General features: G+C 44.9%; 1 protein-coding gene across 3 annotated transcripts in view; it reads left to right on the top strand.

Annotated features, from left to right (window-relative positions):
- Nucleotides 1-17,969, top strand: part of LOC308113073 (paired box protein Pax-7-like) — a gene marked incomplete at both ends in the record, with an annotated part of 55,796 nt that extends 37,827 nt beyond the window's left edge. For all 3 annotated transcript variants that reach the window (XM_080469007.1, XM_080469005.1, XM_080469006.1), the window contains 3 exons: nt 2,532-2,731; nt 13,678-13,945; nt 17,854-17,969. In XM_080469007.1, coding sequence (XP_080325133.1) covers nt 2,532-2,731; nt 13,678-13,945; nt 17,854-17,969 — 584 coding nt within the window. The remainder of the gene's footprint in view (nt 1-2,531; nt 2,732-13,677; nt 13,946-17,853) is intronic.
- Between the last annotated feature and the right edge of the window lie 593 nt (nt 17,970-18,562).

Below are 18,562 nucleotides of genomic sequence, written 5' to 3'. Positions count from 1 at the left end.
TCTGAAGGATCCTGCTATTTTCATTAATCAGTCAAATTAAGTGTCAGTAACTCACTTTATGCAAATTTTATTTATATATACCTTTTCAAACTTAACAAAAAGTTCCAAAATGTCCCAAACAGCAGATCGTCCACTTAAAGAGAAAGTTTTCGCTCAGTGCCCCACCTTGACATGCCATGAACAGAACGATGACTTCTTATAGCTTTGGCCAGCGCTGCAATAGCTAGAGCACAAAACAGAGGGCTGAGGGGAGAGCCCTGAGGGGTGCCATGATGCAGGCTGAACGGTTCTGAATAAAAGTTATTGGTAAGCACCATAATTGAGGGGCAAGCATATAAAAGTCTTATCCAGGATAAAACTGAGCTGTCAAACCCAAATCTACAGAGTCTCAAAGAGGTCATCCCACTCAACTCCAACAAATGTCTTTTCTGCTTCCATGGAGAGAAGCTGCTCCGAGCCCGTTTGGCTGGGATTGTACACTACCTCAAATAAACGGTGAATACTAACAAAGGAAGGATCAGGAGCTATGATGTTAGGCAGGACCTCTCCAGACCACCGGCCAAAACTTTGGCTAGAATTTCACAGTCACAGTTCAAAAGTGAGATTGGAGACTGAGGCCAAAATAGGGGTTAGTTTTTCAGAAAAAGCAGGATAAAACTCAACCGACAGCCCGTCTGGGCCTGGCGACCTGCCAGATTGGAATGATTTGATTGACGCTGGAGTCTCCTGCGGCTGTAAAGGTGCATCCAGGGCTGAGATGTCTTCTGGAGACAAAGCTGGAATCTGCAGGTCTCTAAAGAAATCCTAGAGAAGACGAGAGTCACTGGTGTTTTCAGAACTGTTCAGTTTATATGAGTAACATTGAAAGGCTTCCGTGCTGATCTGGAACAGTTTTTCAAGTCATACCATTGATAATTAGTTTTACTCTTGCACCTTTCGACTGTCTTGTCTCCATGCTCATATGAGTTACTCTGGTTGTTTAACAATAACTATTCTCTAGAATGTGAAGTCAGCATGTCGTACTCTGCACCAAGCTTTAAACGCTCTTTATACAGATCTTGAGAAGAGTTCTGCGAGTTCCTGTTCTCCAAATCAGCTATTTGTTTTTCCAAATCTTTTGTTCAGAAATACTTTCTTATCCTTTTGGCCATAAAGGAGATCACCTGACCCTGAAGATAGACTAAAGAGTTTCCCAGACAAATGAGACGGAGACGTCGGATGTCAAATTCAATAAAAAAAAAAACTGAGAAATTTGGTCAGAAATAAAATTAATAAAACTTTCATCACTTAACAAACGAGAGTTAAATCTCCAAAGCCATCTGTGGGGATAAGACCAGGTACATTTAGTTTTGATAAAAGGGGTGCATGATGTGATATTACTATAGATTGGTAATCACATGACTGAATATTTATGTTTAGTTTATTTTCAGTAGAAAAATGATTAATTCTGCTGTAAGTTTGATGACGGTTTGAGAAAAAAGAGTACTGTTTGTCTTGTGGGTGTAAAAAGTGCCAAATATCTGAGATGCCATACGTGGAGAGAAATGACTGTACATTAGAGGCAGATTGAGATATTGATTACTCAGGTGTTACAGATGACCTGTCCATCCCAGGGTCCCGACATAAAGCCCCCCATAATGGGCAGGTGTGAGTTTAAACAGGGCACAAGTGTGAAAATCAGTGAAAAGAATTGTGGGTCATCACAGTTTGGGGCATATGTATTGGGTAAAGTAACTTTATTATAAAGTGAACCGGTGACAATAACATATCGACCACTGGAATCGGTTAAAACTGAAGAAGAAGATGTGTTTCTTGAACAAATGCTATTCCAGCACCCACATGTCTCAAATGTGAGAGGACTTTTTTCCTTTGAACGGGCTGGTTCAAGCCTTTAACATTCCAGGTGACAGTAATTGTGATATAAGCTATAAAAAACAATTCTCAAGTTCAGAAATGTATAAGGAGAACAGAAAACCCCCCAAACAGTTTCATTATATACTTATGATATTCAGTTAAGAAAAAAAAGAAAAAGAGCACCAATATCCTGGCTGAATAATTACAAAAGGAAAAAAAAATAAAAGCACACAAGACGTCTATTATCAATGACAGTGGAACAACGCCTGCCTCCCTCATGCTCATCAAACCAGAAGCCCCGTTTCCTGAACGGTTATCGTTCTTTCATTACAAACTGTTCTTTATATTTCTTCATTGAGTACAGCTTCATGTGCAACAAGCTTTGAAAGTCTAGAAGTGACTAAAGCGTTCTGCTTTTAGTCGATACAGAAATCAAATTGAGCTCATTCATACTATTGGAGCTGACAGAGAAATCAAACCTGTGACCTGACTTTGGCCCATGAACCAGTTTCTATTGGACCCCAACAAGTAAAGTTTTCATATTTAGTATGTAACTAAATCATGTAAGTAACTTTAAGGCCTGATTTTTATGTTTGTGTCTACAGATGAATTCCAAGTGGTAGAAGGTTGTAGGAAGTTTCATGCTGGTTCAGGTTCTCTGTGTTGTGACCCTGCAGACGGTGGAGGAACCCTCCACCGCCCTCAGCCGCTGCCCCCCTCCACCATGCACCAGAGCAGCCTGTCCAACTCCGACAGCTCCTCCGCCTATGGTCTGACCTCCAACCGCCACGGCTTCTCCACCTACTCAGACTCCTTCATGAGCTCTGCAGCGCCCAGCAACCACGTCAACCCCGTCAGCAATGGGCTGTCCCCACAGGTGAGACCCCGACCAGACCCTGACCAACCAGACCCCAATGATATCCCAACCAGACCCTGACCAGACCCCAATGAAATCCCAACCAGACCCCGACCAGACCCTTATAATCTTACCCTTGATCTATTTCACATTGACTGAGAATTGTTGAATCGCTCAACTCCTAATGAATTCTGGCTTGAACTTTCAAGCAGAACAGCGCTCATTTGAGGAATAAATCTGTTTCACTCTTCAGGGGAAAAATCACGAAAAAAGTCAAGACACACAAGAGCTGTGTGGAGAACATGCTGGGTGGTAGCGGCTCAGCAGCCTTGTTGTTTCGTTGCGCTGCAGGTACCAGGTCTGTCTAGTCAATGGCCATTGCTCCATCCAATTCGCTGCACTGTGTTTTACGTGGCAGCGGTGCAACGCGGTACTTAAAGATATGCAGCGAGTCTACAAGCAGCAATCTACAAGGAGCAGATCGCACAAGCCAGGAAGTCACATAAAGACATGTACCAGAGCATCTGGTCCTTCAAAATAAAACAATGCTTCTCATCGTATCAGTATATCAACATTACGTGATCACCACACACACCAGGCCTGAAGAGCAGCTGCCGAAATAAACAGAATTGAATTTCCCTGCGTTCTGTTGCATCCTCGGTTGTTATGGTGTGATCTCTGGTGAAATGCTACAATTCCCCCGTCATCTTGTGATCTCGTGATCTCGTGATCTCGTGATCTTGTGATCTTGCAAACCCTGCTTGGCCGCAGGTTGTCCGAAGTGTAGAAATGCTGTAGAAATGCATCTGGTAGGTTCTGATGCAGCGGAGTGCCTGGCGTGGCGCCGCATAGCGCAGCTGTAATGCAGGCGGTGGAATTTTGGGAGTCATGGTTCTTACCAATAGCTGCTAAATGAAATATGTTATTCTACGTATTTAACAACTGCTTGCTTTGACTCGTCTTTCTCTGCTTTTCTTGACAAGAGGAAATGTGTGAGGATTTGTTAACAAAAAAAGAGCTTTGCTGTTGTTGGAGAGTCGGGGATAAAGAGGGGCGTTTGTACAGCACGTGATTATTAATCATGGTGCCGACACCAGAAAGGAAATCTGCATAAATACCACGAACAAGGTTTTCTTTGTACTGTGATTACACACCTCTGTGTGGAGCAGTGACAATGGAAGGAGATAAGCTGGGTGTCAGCGGACCATAAGTGTTTTTCTAATACGTCTTGATGGACTGACACTTGAAAAATGTGGAATAAGAATAAGGGAAGGTACAACATGCAACCGAACCAAAGCTGAGATTAAAATGTGTTGAGTGAAGACGGGAGTCCTTCATTCACGATGTCTCCATCGCACAACATAATGAGCTCAAAGCTATTTGTACGTTTCTCAAAAAGCTCATTCTATTTCACAAACTATCTTTATCAGGATATCAAAATACCCACTATGAAAGGTCAGTTATGTTTCCACGTGGCTTCGTACTCAAATCTCACAATTTTGAATTAAAAAAAAAAGTTCGAATTTCATTTAAATCGCAACAATCATGCACTTAACTTACTAAAGAATATTAATACATTTACAAAATAGCAGAAGTCAAAGCGAAAATCTATGAAAAATGACTGACAACAACAGTTAAACTGTTTTGGTTCTAAAACACAGCTGTACTACAAAGTGGGCTTAACGTATCTCTCCGATAGCCAGAAGTGCAATCCTGGATAACCGTTACTACCGAGCAGGTTTTCAACTCAGTAATTCAACCCCGGCTTTTCCCATTGGGATCAGTAAACGTTCATGTGAAAGGGGTGGAGTTTGCTGCATCTGACCAATCACAACCATGCAGAGCAGCTTACACAATGTAGGAGCAGATGAAAACTGTACACTGTATTAATCCCAGAGGGGAAATTCATACCGAATGACCCATCGGTAGCAGCAGCAGAGTGCAGTGCTCAAGGGGAGCTGGGGGGGGGGGGTGCTTGCTCTGGGACCCCCAGTGCATGTTTTTGGGAATATGAATATGAAGGATAGGACAGCCCACAGTCCACTGCTACTTTGAAACATACATGTGTGTGCTTGTGCATGTGTGTCAGTGAAAGGGATTGTGTTTTAATTATCGTATTTATTTTTTCATTTTATTATCCATCCATCCATCCATCCATCCATCCATCCATCCATAGCAGTATATAGAGCAGAGAAGTCCAGACATCTCTGTCCCCTCCATCTCCCTCCAGTTCTTCTGGGGAATCCCGAGCTGCTCCCAGACTGAACCAGAGATCTGACCTCTCCAGAGTCCTGGACCGAGGCCTCCTCCCAGTGGGACGTATCTGGTAAACCTTTAAAGGCAGGCCACTAGGGGGCGTCATATTCAGGTGCCGAACCACCTCAACTGGCTCCTCTCCATGTGGAGGAGCAGCAGCTCGACTTTGATTCTCTCCCGAATGGCTGAGCTCCTCACTCTGTCACCAAGAGTGATGCCTCCACCTACTTAAACTCCTCCACCTGGTGAAGCTCCGCCCCCCCGAACTGGAGAGGGCATGCCATCATTTTCCGTGAGAGGACCGTGGACTCAAAACTGGAGGTGCTGATCCACATCCCAACCGCTTCCCACTCAGCAGTGAACCATTACAGTAAACGCTGGAGGCCCTTGTTTGTCGCCGCCAGAAGGAAGACATCGTCCCCAAAGAGTAGAGACGTCACCCTCTAATAATAATAATGCATGGGTTTTATATAGCACTTTTCAGGACACTCAAAAACACTTAACATTACATTATTCATTCACTCCATACTCATTGATGGTAAACTATGTATGTAGCCACAGCTGCCCTGAGGTAGACTGATGGAAGCGAGGCTGCGCCATCGGCCCCTCTGACCACCACCACTCACTCTCTTACTGCATTCACCCAGACAGTTTGGGGTTCAGTGTCTTGCCTAAGGACACTTCGGCATGTAGGCAGGCAGAGATGGGAATCAAACCTGCAACATTCCGATTGGGAGACGACTGCTCTACCAAACAAGCCAAATGATTCCCCCACATGATTCCCTCCTGCCCCCGGTTGTGCCTCGACACCCTGTCCATGAAAATCATGAACAGAAAGGGTGACAAAGCGCAGCCCTGCCGGAGTCCAGCACTCACCCTGAACAAATCCATTTTATTGCTCAGTATACGGACACAGTTCTCACATCGAGAGGACAAAGACTGGATTGCCCGCAGCAGCGATTCCGGTGCTCCGTACTCCCTAAGCTCCTCCCACAAGACATCTCAGGTGACACGGTCATAAGCCTTCGCCAAGTCCACAAAACACTGGACTGGCAAACTCCCATTCCTCCTTGATAATCTGTGAGAGGGTGAAGAGCTGGTCCGTTGTTCTGGTGCCAGGATGGAATCTACATTGTTCCTCCTGTATCTGAGGTTCCACAATCAGTCGGAGTCTCCTTTCCAGAACCCCACTGAGACTTTCCCAGGGAGGCTGAGAAGTGTGATGCCCCTAGAAATGGCACACACTCTGGGACCACCACCCCGGTCTGCCAGTCGGATGGTACTGTACCCGAGGTCCATGCGATACTGTGGAGGCATGTCAACCAGAACAGCCCCACAATATCCAGGGCTTCAGCAGCTCCGGGCGGATCTCGTCCACTCCTATTTGACCACCCTGGTGATCTCCACCAGGAAAATGGACGAGGTCACACCAGAGGCTTCAGGCCCTGCCTCCTGTAAGGGGGACATGTCCCCTGGGTTCAGGAGATCCTCAGGTTGTTCCTTCCACCCCCGGAGGATCTCCTCACTCCAGGTCAAAGGATGTCCACTCTAGTTGAGCACAGCTTGAAGTACATCCCTGCAACCGCTCCTGAGCCTCCGATGGTGCTCAGAACCTCTTTGAGGACAACTGAAAGTCCCTCTCCATGGCCTCACCCAACTCCTCCCATTCTACAGCTGCAGCCCTTTTATCCCGCTGATACCAGTCTACTGAGTCCGGAGCCCCCTGAGCCAACCAGGCTCTAAAGGCCTCTTTCTTCAGCTTGACAGCTTCCCGGACTGCTGGTGTCCACCACCGTGTCCTTGGGTTGCTGCCATGAAAGGCACCGACAAGCTTCCAGCCACAGATGCGCATAGCTGCGTCCACAATGGAGGTCCTGAACAGGGTCCACTCAGACTCCATGTCCCCAACCTCCTCTGGTACATAAAAGAGATTTTCACGGAGGTCGACGGAGTCCTCTGCTAGCCTTTCCCAGCAAAACCTCACTATGTGTTTGGGCCTGCCGGGTCTGGCCCGCAGTCTTTCTCGCCACCTGATCCAACTCACCATCAGATGGTGATCAGTTAAAGCTCTGCACCTCTCTTCATCTGAGTGTCCAGAAGATACAGTCTCAGGTCATGTGAATCGACAACAAGGTCAATCATCACCCTGAGACCTGAGGAGCTCTGGTACCAAGTACACTCATGAGCTTCCTTGTGTTGGAACATGATGTTTGTTATGAACAATCCATGTCCAGGACAGAAGTCCAATAACAACTCACCACTGGAGGCTGTTCCTCCCAGTCACCCCCTCCAGGTTAACCACTCGTTGCCAACGTGAGCATTGAAGTCACCCAGCAAGACTATTGAGTCTGTTGGCGGTGCTCTTTCCAGGACATCACTCACTTGATCCAAGAAGGTTGAATACTCTGAGCTGCTGTTTGGTGCAGAAGCACAAACAACAGTCAGAATGTTCTTCCCCACCACCTTCAGCCACTGGGAGGCGACCTTCTCTTCCACATATTTCGCTGTTTCTTTTTTATGTTTTTGATGAAGTTTTAGTTATGTTGGCTATTTTTAGCAATATTAGTACATTTAGATGTTGTTAGTTGTTTTCCATTTAGTTCTTAGCTCCTTTTAGCCAGGAGATAAGGAACAAATAAGAAAAATTATAATTTTCATAAAATGTAGTGAAAGCTGCAGGGAGCTGCTACAGAGGAGCTGTCGAGCCATTCATGGCTGCAGACATCAGGTAAAGGTACTCTGGACACTCTAAACACATTATACAAGGGCTGGTAATGCTCACTATATGTTCAAACCAAAGTGACAAATTCACAATATTCTGAGTGACTTTGAAATTTACCAGTGATGTGGTCATTATTAATTTGCTGTGGTATCTTATCTTCTTCTGTTTCTAATACTACATTTAAGATTGTAGATCATTTCAATGACGTCAGATGATTTTAGATGACTTTGACTTTTAACCATCAGGACTGAGCAGCAGACATCAGTGGACGGTGAATGAAATCCATCTCATTCAAACGAAAACAACTGCAGCACACCCATTGATTGAAACAGGATTCGTTTCTGACATGAAATGTTTCTGCTGCGAACGCCGCTGCTGTTTATTGTCCTCCTGGTCTATTCTGAGTCTCAGCTGAAGCTTTTCTATTATGGGTTCACTGACGGTGAACCTTTCATCATGTTCCCAGGCATTTACATGAGATAACAATGTAGGGCGAATTTCCTAAGATCCCACTTCAAAATTGCAGGAGGACCATATGCAGTACGTCTGACAGCCAATAATTCAATTTGAAAGAGCTGTATTGCATTTGGAATGTAATTCAAGGAGCCGTTGGTGCGCCGCCTCCTCGCAGATTGAATGGGAAAGAATTAGAGGTTGACTTTCATGTTGAAATGGAGTGTGCAGCCAATTCCCAGTCTTATTGACAGGAAGACAAAATGACAGTATGAAATGGCACGGCATGTGTAAATAGAAGCCCCCTTCACAGCCATACCAGCACAGTGGATGCACAGCCCCTTCAAAACTCCACAGAAATAAGGGCTTTTTTTAGCAGCACTTTTTTCCCTTTAAATTCTCATAAATCTATTTTCCTCCAGAGCCTCGGAGTGGTGAGGGCTTCTTTCTTCCCACAGACAGCGATGCCGGACCACTAATCCGTTTCTGTCAGGTCAGACAACTTAGTGACCTGCCAGTGAAGATGAAACTATTACTTCCCACAGTGACCCCAACACATCAACACATCATACGAGGAGAGAGAAGCACACTTCTCCTCACACGCTCTCATTTTCTCTGTGGTTTGTTGTGAGAGGAAGATTTAGCCTGCTTTGGAATGGTGCAGCTCTCTGGCTCGCTATTTGATGTCGGGGTGAGAGATAGAGAGAGAGCGCGGTGCAGTAAGGATAGAATAGAGTGGGTTTCAGTGTTGGGGGATCAGAGCTGCTTTGGTTCTCCAGCTCTGTCTCTTTGATCCATATCCCCAGGCCTGCCTGCCTGCTTCGCTAACTCAGGCCTCTGCTCGTGATTCCTGACAACTGTCGGCCTGAGATAAGGAGGTGGGAGTGGGGGATGCGGGGGGCCTCCCCTGCACACCCCTCCACCCTCCATGCCCCTCCACCCCAGCACACTACCACATAGGCTTCTGTTTAACAATAAATGATTTGAAAATATCAATGTGTTGAGTTTTATTCCAGAGAAATGAGAGCCAAGTGCAGAGTGTAGCTAAAAGCCCACCCTCCTCCTGCAGCCCTGCCATGCAGACGCGGCTGTGTGCACCTGCATGTCAATGAGAACCGGCCCTAATATTAGTCTCAGCTGCTATTAAAATTTGCACTACTAAGCCCTTTGACTGGGCACGCTGTCAACTGGCATGCTCCCATGTCAACAAATCAAAAAGGATGAGCACGTTTATTTACATCATTCCCATAATGAGGGATGGAGTTCGGGGGGAAGGGGGGCTGTGTTAATGTTAATTAGGAATCGCCTGAAAAACAGATGCTGTTTCAGTTTGGCAAGAAGCAAAGCAAGGAGCTTTATAGCAAATAAATAAATAAAAGACAAGACCTACTCAAGGAAGCTGCCAGAAAAGCGAAGGAATTTAAATCATTCCCAGTGATGGAATGTTTGTAGGATATATTTTTCTTTATTTCTCACTCAGAGTGTTCGCTTCTCCTCCTCCTCCCTCCGTGGAAACTAAGCGGAGCCCAGGGTGTTGTCTGACTGATTGAGTGGGTAGAAAAGTATTAAGCCCCTCTAGTTCCTGTGGTTTGGATAAAATGTAGGCGTTGACTGGCTGCACAAACACAACCTGACTCTCTCATATGTGATCACTTTCTGCTCATGTTTGTACCTTGAATATAGAGAAGATTCTGATTGGCATTGCCTGTTTTCACCAGCCATGTTATTATGAATCCTGTCTGAAGAACTGCTCTTCTCCCACATTATCCGACTGGAAGTCTCCGTCAGAAGATGGTCCACTGTGGTCACGAAGGAATAGACGTCCTAGGGTAGACTGTGGAGTTTCAACCTGCTCCATTGTTACTAAGAAGAAAATCTCCTCCACACCATCACAGCAGCTGAACCGCTGATACCAGGCAGGATGGATCCAAGTTCTAGGCTGAGGAGTCTCCAGTTCTGATGGAGACTCCTCAGACCTCCTGTGGTCCAGTTCTGATGGAGACTCCTCAGACCTCCTGTGGTCCAGTTCTGATGGAGACTCCTCAGACCTCCTGTGGTCCAGTTCTGATGGAGACTCCTCAGACCTCCTGTGGTCCAGTTCTGATGGAGACTCCTCAGACCTCCTGTGGTCCAGTTCTGATGGAGATGTGGTTTTCATCAGCTGTAACCAGCGGTTCTTTGAGTTCCTGGTGTCTTTCTGTCCTCTCCAGCCAGTCTGACCTCTGTCTCCTGACCTCTCTTTGTCTGAGGGAACTGCTGTTCACTGGAGATCTTCTGTTTCTCCCCATTCTCTGGAAAGCCTGGAGATAGTTGAAGTGAAAATCCAGCAGATCGGCAGACCAACAGCCATGGAAACACAGAGTCACTTAATAATCCTTATAATTTCCAGCAGTTCATCTTCATCATATCTTCATGCAGAGATACACTGAGTTGCTGGCATCGTGTGATTGGCTGATGAGCTTTTTGGGGTAACAACAAACAGCGGCCTTGCAGAATTCACTCGACGTTCAGGCTCACTGCAGTTTAAATGTGAAGGTCTGGACATTTTAAACCAGTTTCGCTGACGGTCTACCAAACAAAGCCATCAGGGGGATTTCCTCTGACCTCTTGAGGACTTTGCATCGGGCTGCAGCTTTCTTACATGCAGATGAGTTTGGACGGTTTGAAAGATGCCAAACAAATTCAGCATGAGACAGAAGAGAAGAGAAGCTTCTGACCCATCTTCCTCATGTCCTGGTTATGTAGTGATGCTGTCACATGTATAGATCCTGCTGTGGGATTTAATACCTTCAAAGGAAAGATTCCTACATGTTTCTCCTTCATACAGAATCAAGCAACCTGATGTTCAGCAGCTCTTTAGTCTACACCTTAATGTCTGCACACACACACACACACACACACACACACACACACACACACACACACACACACACACACACACACACATATATATATACACACATTGATCCTGCATTATGAGAGCAGAGGGAATACAGACACTGAACGACATATTCAAGCTAAAGTTGCTTAGAGGAAGTGAAAATGACAAAAGAAAATCTTGTAGATGTCTTGAGAGTCGAAATGTGTTCAGCGCTGCAGTTATTGTGAAACATACTTGTGTATATTTCCAGTGTTTGGAAAGTGTTGGTTGTTTGTTGTTGGAGCTAAGGTGTTATTGGGCCACTTCAGATGTTCAGCATGTCATCTTGCAGTGTCTGATGAATGAAGATGAGCTCTGCAGCTTCGTAGTGTCTGTGTGGCGTTTTTGGACCTGAATCTGATGAATGGGTCATGGATCAGCGGTTCTGGTAACATCACAGCTCTCTAGCCCACGTCTACAGATTTAGTGTATTTCATCAGATAACCTATTGGCCGTTCGGCTCAGTGAGGATCTGAATGCCTTTGCTTGTTATGGAATACGTAAACACGTTCTGACATCATTACATTAGATTTGTGTTTTCATCGCTCATCGGGGGAGAAGTAATTTTCAGGATTATAGCTCTGACAGAAAGGCACATCCACTTATAGGGAAATAGCATTAGATGCTTACATAATTACCTCTTATTGCATCAGATATTCTGTATTCACTCTGATGTACTTAAAATGCTTTGCAATTATAGTCTGACTTTATTTCCAAGGAAGACAGTGATAGAACATGTCAGGCACAAGCAACATCTCATCATCATCATCCTTAATCCAGCAGCTACATCCACCCACAGAAAACACCCTCACACACACAGCCACACAATAACACATTCACACTTTGTGACACTCTTCACTGTGTTAATCCACAAATGTCCTACTCAGATCTTTTGATCCAGATCAGAGCTTTGTAACCTACAGCTCTGCACGTGCTCCTCTGTAGTGATTCTGAAGTGACTCTGTAGAAACTCTTGTGACTATGTGGAGACTATGTAGTGACTCTGTAGAGACTATGTAGAAACTCTTGTGACTCTGTAGAGACTCTAGTGATTCTGTAGAGACTCTAGTGATTCTGTAGTAACTCTGTAGAGACTTTAGTAACTCTGTAGAGACTTTAGTGACTCTGTAGAGACTTTAGTAACTCTGTAGAGACTTTAGTGACTCTGTAGAGACTTTAGTGACTCTGTAGAGACTTTAGTAACTCTGTAGAGACTTTAGTGACTCTGTAGAGACTTTAGTAACTAGTGACTCTGTAGAGACTTTAGTAACTCTGTAGAGACTTTAGTGACTCTGTAGAGTCTTTAGTAATTAGTGGCTCTGAGGAGACTGTAGTGACTCTGCAGTGACTCTGTAGAGACTCTAGTGATTCTGCAGTGACTCTGTAGAGACTCTAGTGATTCTGTAGTGACTCTGAAGAGACTCTCGTGATTCTGTAGTAACTCTACAGAGTCTATTTTATATTGTTGCAATAAAACAAACTCAATTTAAGAAACCACATAAACAAACAGCAAAGTAAAATATGAGAAAAAAATTACAACTAACAACAACAGATTGTTATTAAATTGTTTTATTAGTAAAATATTTGACTTGCTAAAAAAAAAATCCTTGTTTTTCTTGTATGTACTGCTTTTCGGTAGTGAGCTGGGACATGATGGATGGTTGGATGGTTGGATGGATGGATGGATGGATGGATGGATGGATGGATGGATGGATGGATGGATGGATGGATGGATGGATGGATGGATGGTTAGATGGTTAGGTGGATGGATTGATGGATGGATGGTTGGATGGATGGATGGATGGATGGATGATAGATGGATGGTTAGATGGTTAGGTGGATGGATGGATGGATGGATGGTTGGATGGATGGATGGATGGATGGATGATAGATGGATGGTTAGGTGGATGGATGGATGGATGGATGGTTGGATGGATGGTGGATGGTTGGATGGATGGATGGATGATAGATGGATGGTTAGATGGTTAGGTGGATGGATGGATGGATGGATGGATGGATGGATGGTTGGATGGATGATAGATGGATGGTTAGATGGTTAGGTGGATGGATTGATGGATGGATGGATGGATGGATGGTTGGATGGATGGTGGATGGTTGGATGGATGGATGGATGATAGATGGATGGTTAGATGGTTAGGTGGATGGATGGATGGATGGATGGATGGTTGGATGGATGGATGGATGGATGATAGATGGATGGTTCGGTGGATGGATGGTTGGTTGGTTGGTTGGTTGGTTGGTTGGTTGGTTGGTTGGTTGGTTGGTTGGTTGGTTGGTTGGTTGGATGGATGGATGGATGATAGATGGATGGTTAGATGGTTAGGTGGATGGATGGATGGATGGATGGATGGATGGATGGATGGTTGGATGGATGATAGATGGATGGTTAGATGGTTAGGTGGATGGATTGATGGATGGATGGTTGGATGGATGGATGGATGATAGATGGATGGTTCGGTGGATGGATGGTTGGTTGGTTGGTTGGTTGGATGGAACATTTGACCAGTGGTTCTTCCAGTGGTTTGCTCCATACTAAAGAAATGTGCAGGTGAAGCTTGATGAAAGTTTTCTAAAACATGTTCTGTGTTTTTGCAGGTTATGAGTATCCTGAGCAATCCCAGTGGCGTTTCCTCACAGCCACAACACGACTTCTCCATCTCTCCGCTACACAGCACGCTGGATTCGTCTTCATCCAACAGCATCTCCGCCAGCTGCAGCCAACGTTCAGCTGAGGCCTCCATCAAGACGGTGGACAGCCTCCCCTCATCGCAGTCCTACTGTCCCCCGACATACAGCACCACCAGCTACAGCATGGACCCCACCGTGGCTGCTGCTGGTTACCAGTACAGTCAGTATGGCCAGAGTGAGTCCCGGCAACATCTAACAAACACAACATCAATAACTAATGTGACTAGAATGCAGACTTTTTCATGTGAGCACACCTGGAGTCATATTGTGAGCTCTGATTCACTTCATAGTGAAACATACTGTGCTATGAAAGCTGTAACAAACTTGCACACGATGAGTAATATGGTCAAAATAAACCAGTTTTTGTCTTTTGGAGTCGTTCCGTTAAGCTTTGCTGCTGCTTGCCTTAGCAGTGCCAAATTGATGTGGACCAGTGTTTTATTTATACCTTTCAATGTTCCTCAATCTATACTCAAATACACCTTGTGTCAGGTTTCTCCACCTGAGGCAGTACAAACACATCGGAAGGAAAAATAAAAGCCCAATTTTAATTATAAGGTTGAACATCCAAAACAAGACCAAACCACAATGGTAACATGAGGGTAAAAGCACGATCACACCACCAAATGTACTGACCTAAATACATGAAAGCAAAACGAAGCATGAGGGGAGCATGTGACCGTCCTCAGTCCTGAGACACAGACAGAGACTCAACGTAACAGGACACAACCAACTGAAGCAGGGAGGCCTCCTGAGGTCCGTCCAAAACACAAGACAAGCAGCGGACTGTTTGTCCTCAGTCAGTTCAGAATCCACAATGTTCCTCATCAATCCAAGGTTCCACTATTGCTCTTCTTTTCAGTGTTCCTCAGACGCTATGAGGTGGATTACCCTCGTTATGATCCACACTGCTCATGCCCTTTGTGCTGTGAAGAGGTCTCACCACCCTGACATGTCAGTCTAGAGATTCTGTAGAAAAGGTCCACTCACACCCCTGAACAGTAATATTTCAGACCATAACTTTAAGCCACAAGTAAGTGACCCTGCTGTCACCGGCTGGACGGACTGTGTGGCGGTCAGTCTCCGTCTTTTTGTTATTCCAACACTTCACTCTGCACAAACATTCTTTTAGAGAGAATTCTTTGCTCCATGGACCTCATGGGCTTTTTGGATCCTGTTTTTTAGGGTCTTGTCCTCATTGGAAGGCCCTACCTGTAGTCTGTAGCTCCTTATTGTCTTTATTAATGGATCATAAAATAGCCACAGTTGGGTTCCGGCAAGGGAACTGAGTCGTTAAATAATCCACCAGCATGCAGCCACATGTTGTGCTTCCAACACGGCTTGCAGTGGTGAATGTTGGTTATAGAATATCAGCGTGGGGATACAGACTGGTCCTCTGAGGACATCATTGATTAGGTGCTGCTACTAAACACATGAGAAGATGCCTTCAGGTTCATTCAGCTTCATCACAACATGGCTTTTTATTTTGGTCGGACAGTTTTTGGTTGTGATTACATCAAACTACAGTAATTAATGAGATTTTCCTTTGGGATCGGTTTCATTTGTGTGTGTGTGTGTGTGTGTGTGTGTGTGTGTGTGTGTGTGCGCCCCCCCCCCCCCCCCCCCCCCCCCCCCTCCCCGTCAGGGACAGACTTAACATTTTACTCAGGACATTTGGCTCTTTTCTTGTTCTAAATCAGGAGGCTTCTGACAGATTAAAGTATATACTGTCAAAATACCTGAGGTGTGTGTGTGTGTGTGTGTGTGTGTGTGTGTGTGTGTGTGTGTGTGTGTGTGTGTGTGTGTGTGTGTGTGTGTGTGTGTGTGTGTGTGTGTGTGTGTGTGTGTGTGTGTGTGTGTGTGTGTGTGTTATCAGATAGGCAGAGGGCTCTCAGTGTGACTGCTCAACAGGGATTTAAGGAATAAACCTGGTTGACAGGAAAAAAACAGCTTCGTTTAAAGGGTCTTGCTAAACCCTTGTGAAACACAAACACACACCTGTGCGCGTGCGCACACACACACACACACACACACACACACACACACACACACACACACACACACACACACACACACACACACACACACACACACACACACACACACACACACACACACTGCTCCTCCACTTGCTGTCTGACTGACTGGCATGTTGGCAGACAGACCTGCCCACCCGTTGGTTTTCTTCTTTCTCTCAGGCCTCAGTTCAGGAGCGACAGCCTCCTTTCTGTGAAGACGAGCTTCTTAACTGACAGGCCTTCCTTATCCACTACCAATAACCATCACACACACACACACACACACACACACACACACACACACACACACACACACACACACACACACACACACACACACACACTGTCACCTCCTCAGTTATCACCAGCTGAACCAGGGAGGAGCAACATCCACGACTCTGAGAGGAAATATGATGAGCATTAACGTCAGCTTTCCTCAGTGACTACCTGCCTCTCCGTCTCTCTGTCTCTGTAAGCCAAAGTGTTGGCTGCTTTTGTCTGTTCGTCAAACATAGTGTCCTCTTGTCAGTCTTTGTGATTGGATATAAAGCAAACGGTTCTGTGCATGTGTACATAAATGACCCCAGTAACAGGCTTTTTCTTGTCAATGTGCAGAAACTTGGCAAAAGTATAAAATCTTCCAGAGAGGTTTTACTAATTATTGTTCACAAGCTGTTACACTTTCTCAATATGATAATCTAGTTTCTGTCACTGAGACACTGAAGACAATTCTACAGACAAATCTCTATTTGTAATCACAAACCTAATGAAGACCTCCAGCTCAAATCCTCATCTGAAAACTGTTCTTCATCTAAATGTTGATCCAGACATCAGACATTCCACTTTAACAAACTTTAACAATAGCATTTCCACAACAGTCACATCATTTCATTGTACACAAAGCTGTGATTGAATGAATAATGGTGGTGGTAGGATTTATACAGGACAAGCAGAATGAGCTGCGACAAGACGTTACAGTCAAAGATGAAGGTTTTAGCAGCGAAGAATATTTCAATCAATCAATTATACTTTATTGTCATTGTACAAGTACAACAAAATTTGGGTCACACTTTGTCGTTCCTCCTCTCGCACACACTCACACACACACACACACACACACACACACACACACACACACACACACACACACTGGTCCCTTCATGACCTGGAATATTTAGCCTTTGTACCAGGTCACAAAATACTCCTATTTCTCCTGAGTTTCTCAGACTCTGTATGAAGTGTTTGTTTTGAAGGAGATCAACGGAGAATATAAAAGCATGACTGACACCAGACGAGAGTCTGGTTTTATGTGTAAATGACCTCGTCTGAAACATTTTCCCTGGCGACTGTTTTCAACGTGTTTTTAAAGCAGCTGCTGTTATTGTGCCGGGAGACGTGTCCTCAGAAGTTGTGCAGGACAGCTGACATACTGACATATTCTCTGTTTTGCTCCTTTTTAGTTCTTCTAATCTCTTGTGAATCTCTGTTGCTCTTGTTTATCCTACATGTTTGACTTTTTGAACTAACGACTCTAATAATGTCAATAATATAATCATTCTGACAATTTCAAAAGAAAGAAGCAAATAATGTACGTGGCCTTCACCTTCACTTCTGTGAGCAGTACGTCATTAATCACACCACGCAGGGCACCATCAATCCACTGGGAGCAACTTGGGGTTCGATGTCTTGCTCAAGGGCACTTTGGCATGTTGACATGGGAATTGAACCTGCAACCGCTCGATAGAGGGATGACCACTTTTCCTACCGAGCCATGCCGTGCAATCATTTTCAAGTAGTGTATTAATATATTTGAGCCATTATCTTTATGACATTTTTGCCAATAATCAATAACAATTTATTACTTAAAGAATTAGCATTTATAAAAATATTTCCTAACTGAAATCAATAATTCACATAACAAATGAAAAAGGGTACATGTCCTGAAAAAACAGCTTCTTTTCACAAGTTTTATGCAGTTTGGGTATATATATATATATAAAAGAGTGTTTCAGTTGCATGTGAGAAGATGTGCTCTTTAACCGTGTGTCCTCCTCCCCTCCTGCAGCGGCGGTGGACTACCTGGCCAAGAACGTCAGCCTGTCCAGTCAGAGGAGGATGAAGCTGGCCGACCACTCAGCTGTTCTGGGACTGCTGCAGGTTGAGACTGGTCAGGCCTACTAGAGCTCCTGCAGGAAATCCAAACAGCCCAACACCTGGTCACCAGCACAACCTGCTCCTCCAACCTGCTCCTCCACAATGGTCCTTCTACCACAACAGATTCCTCCCAGTGTGTGTGTGTGTGTGTGTGTGTGTGTGTGTGTGTGTGTGTGTGTGTGTGTGTGTGTGTGTGTGTGTGTGTGTGTGTGTGTGTGTGTGTGTGTGTGTGTGTGTGTGTGTGTGTGTGTGTGTGTAATGTTGGAACTTGACCTTCTTTCCCAGCTTGAATCATTCCTCAGACACACTGACCAAACCCAGAGGCCCCGGGGCTGCATGCATATTAGTTTAACGTTCTGATTGGCCTGATGGTCTGAATACAGGTAGAAGTGTGATGCCCAGGGACGTGTGGAGGCAGATCTTTTAATGAGATGCACTTGAGGCTTTCAGCACATTTCCTCATGAGCACGGAGCATTGGCTGTGTGTTCCACATCACACAGGATAGTTTATATGAACAGATCGATTCACAGTGTTCAATGTGATTTACTACCTCTGACAACATGCGCTTTGTTCATGACTGTGGCTATTTTAAAAGCCTCAACAAAAATGTAAATCATTG

Source organism: Lipophrys pholis (genome assembly GCF_963383615.2).
Source record: "Lipophrys pholis genome assembly, chromosome: 8".
Lineage (NCBI taxonomy): Eukaryota > Metazoa > Chordata > Actinopteri > Blenniiformes > Blenniidae > Lipophrys > Lipophrys pholis.
Note: the sequence above shows the minus strand (reverse complement) of the source record. Positions and strands in the feature narration are given on the sequence as shown.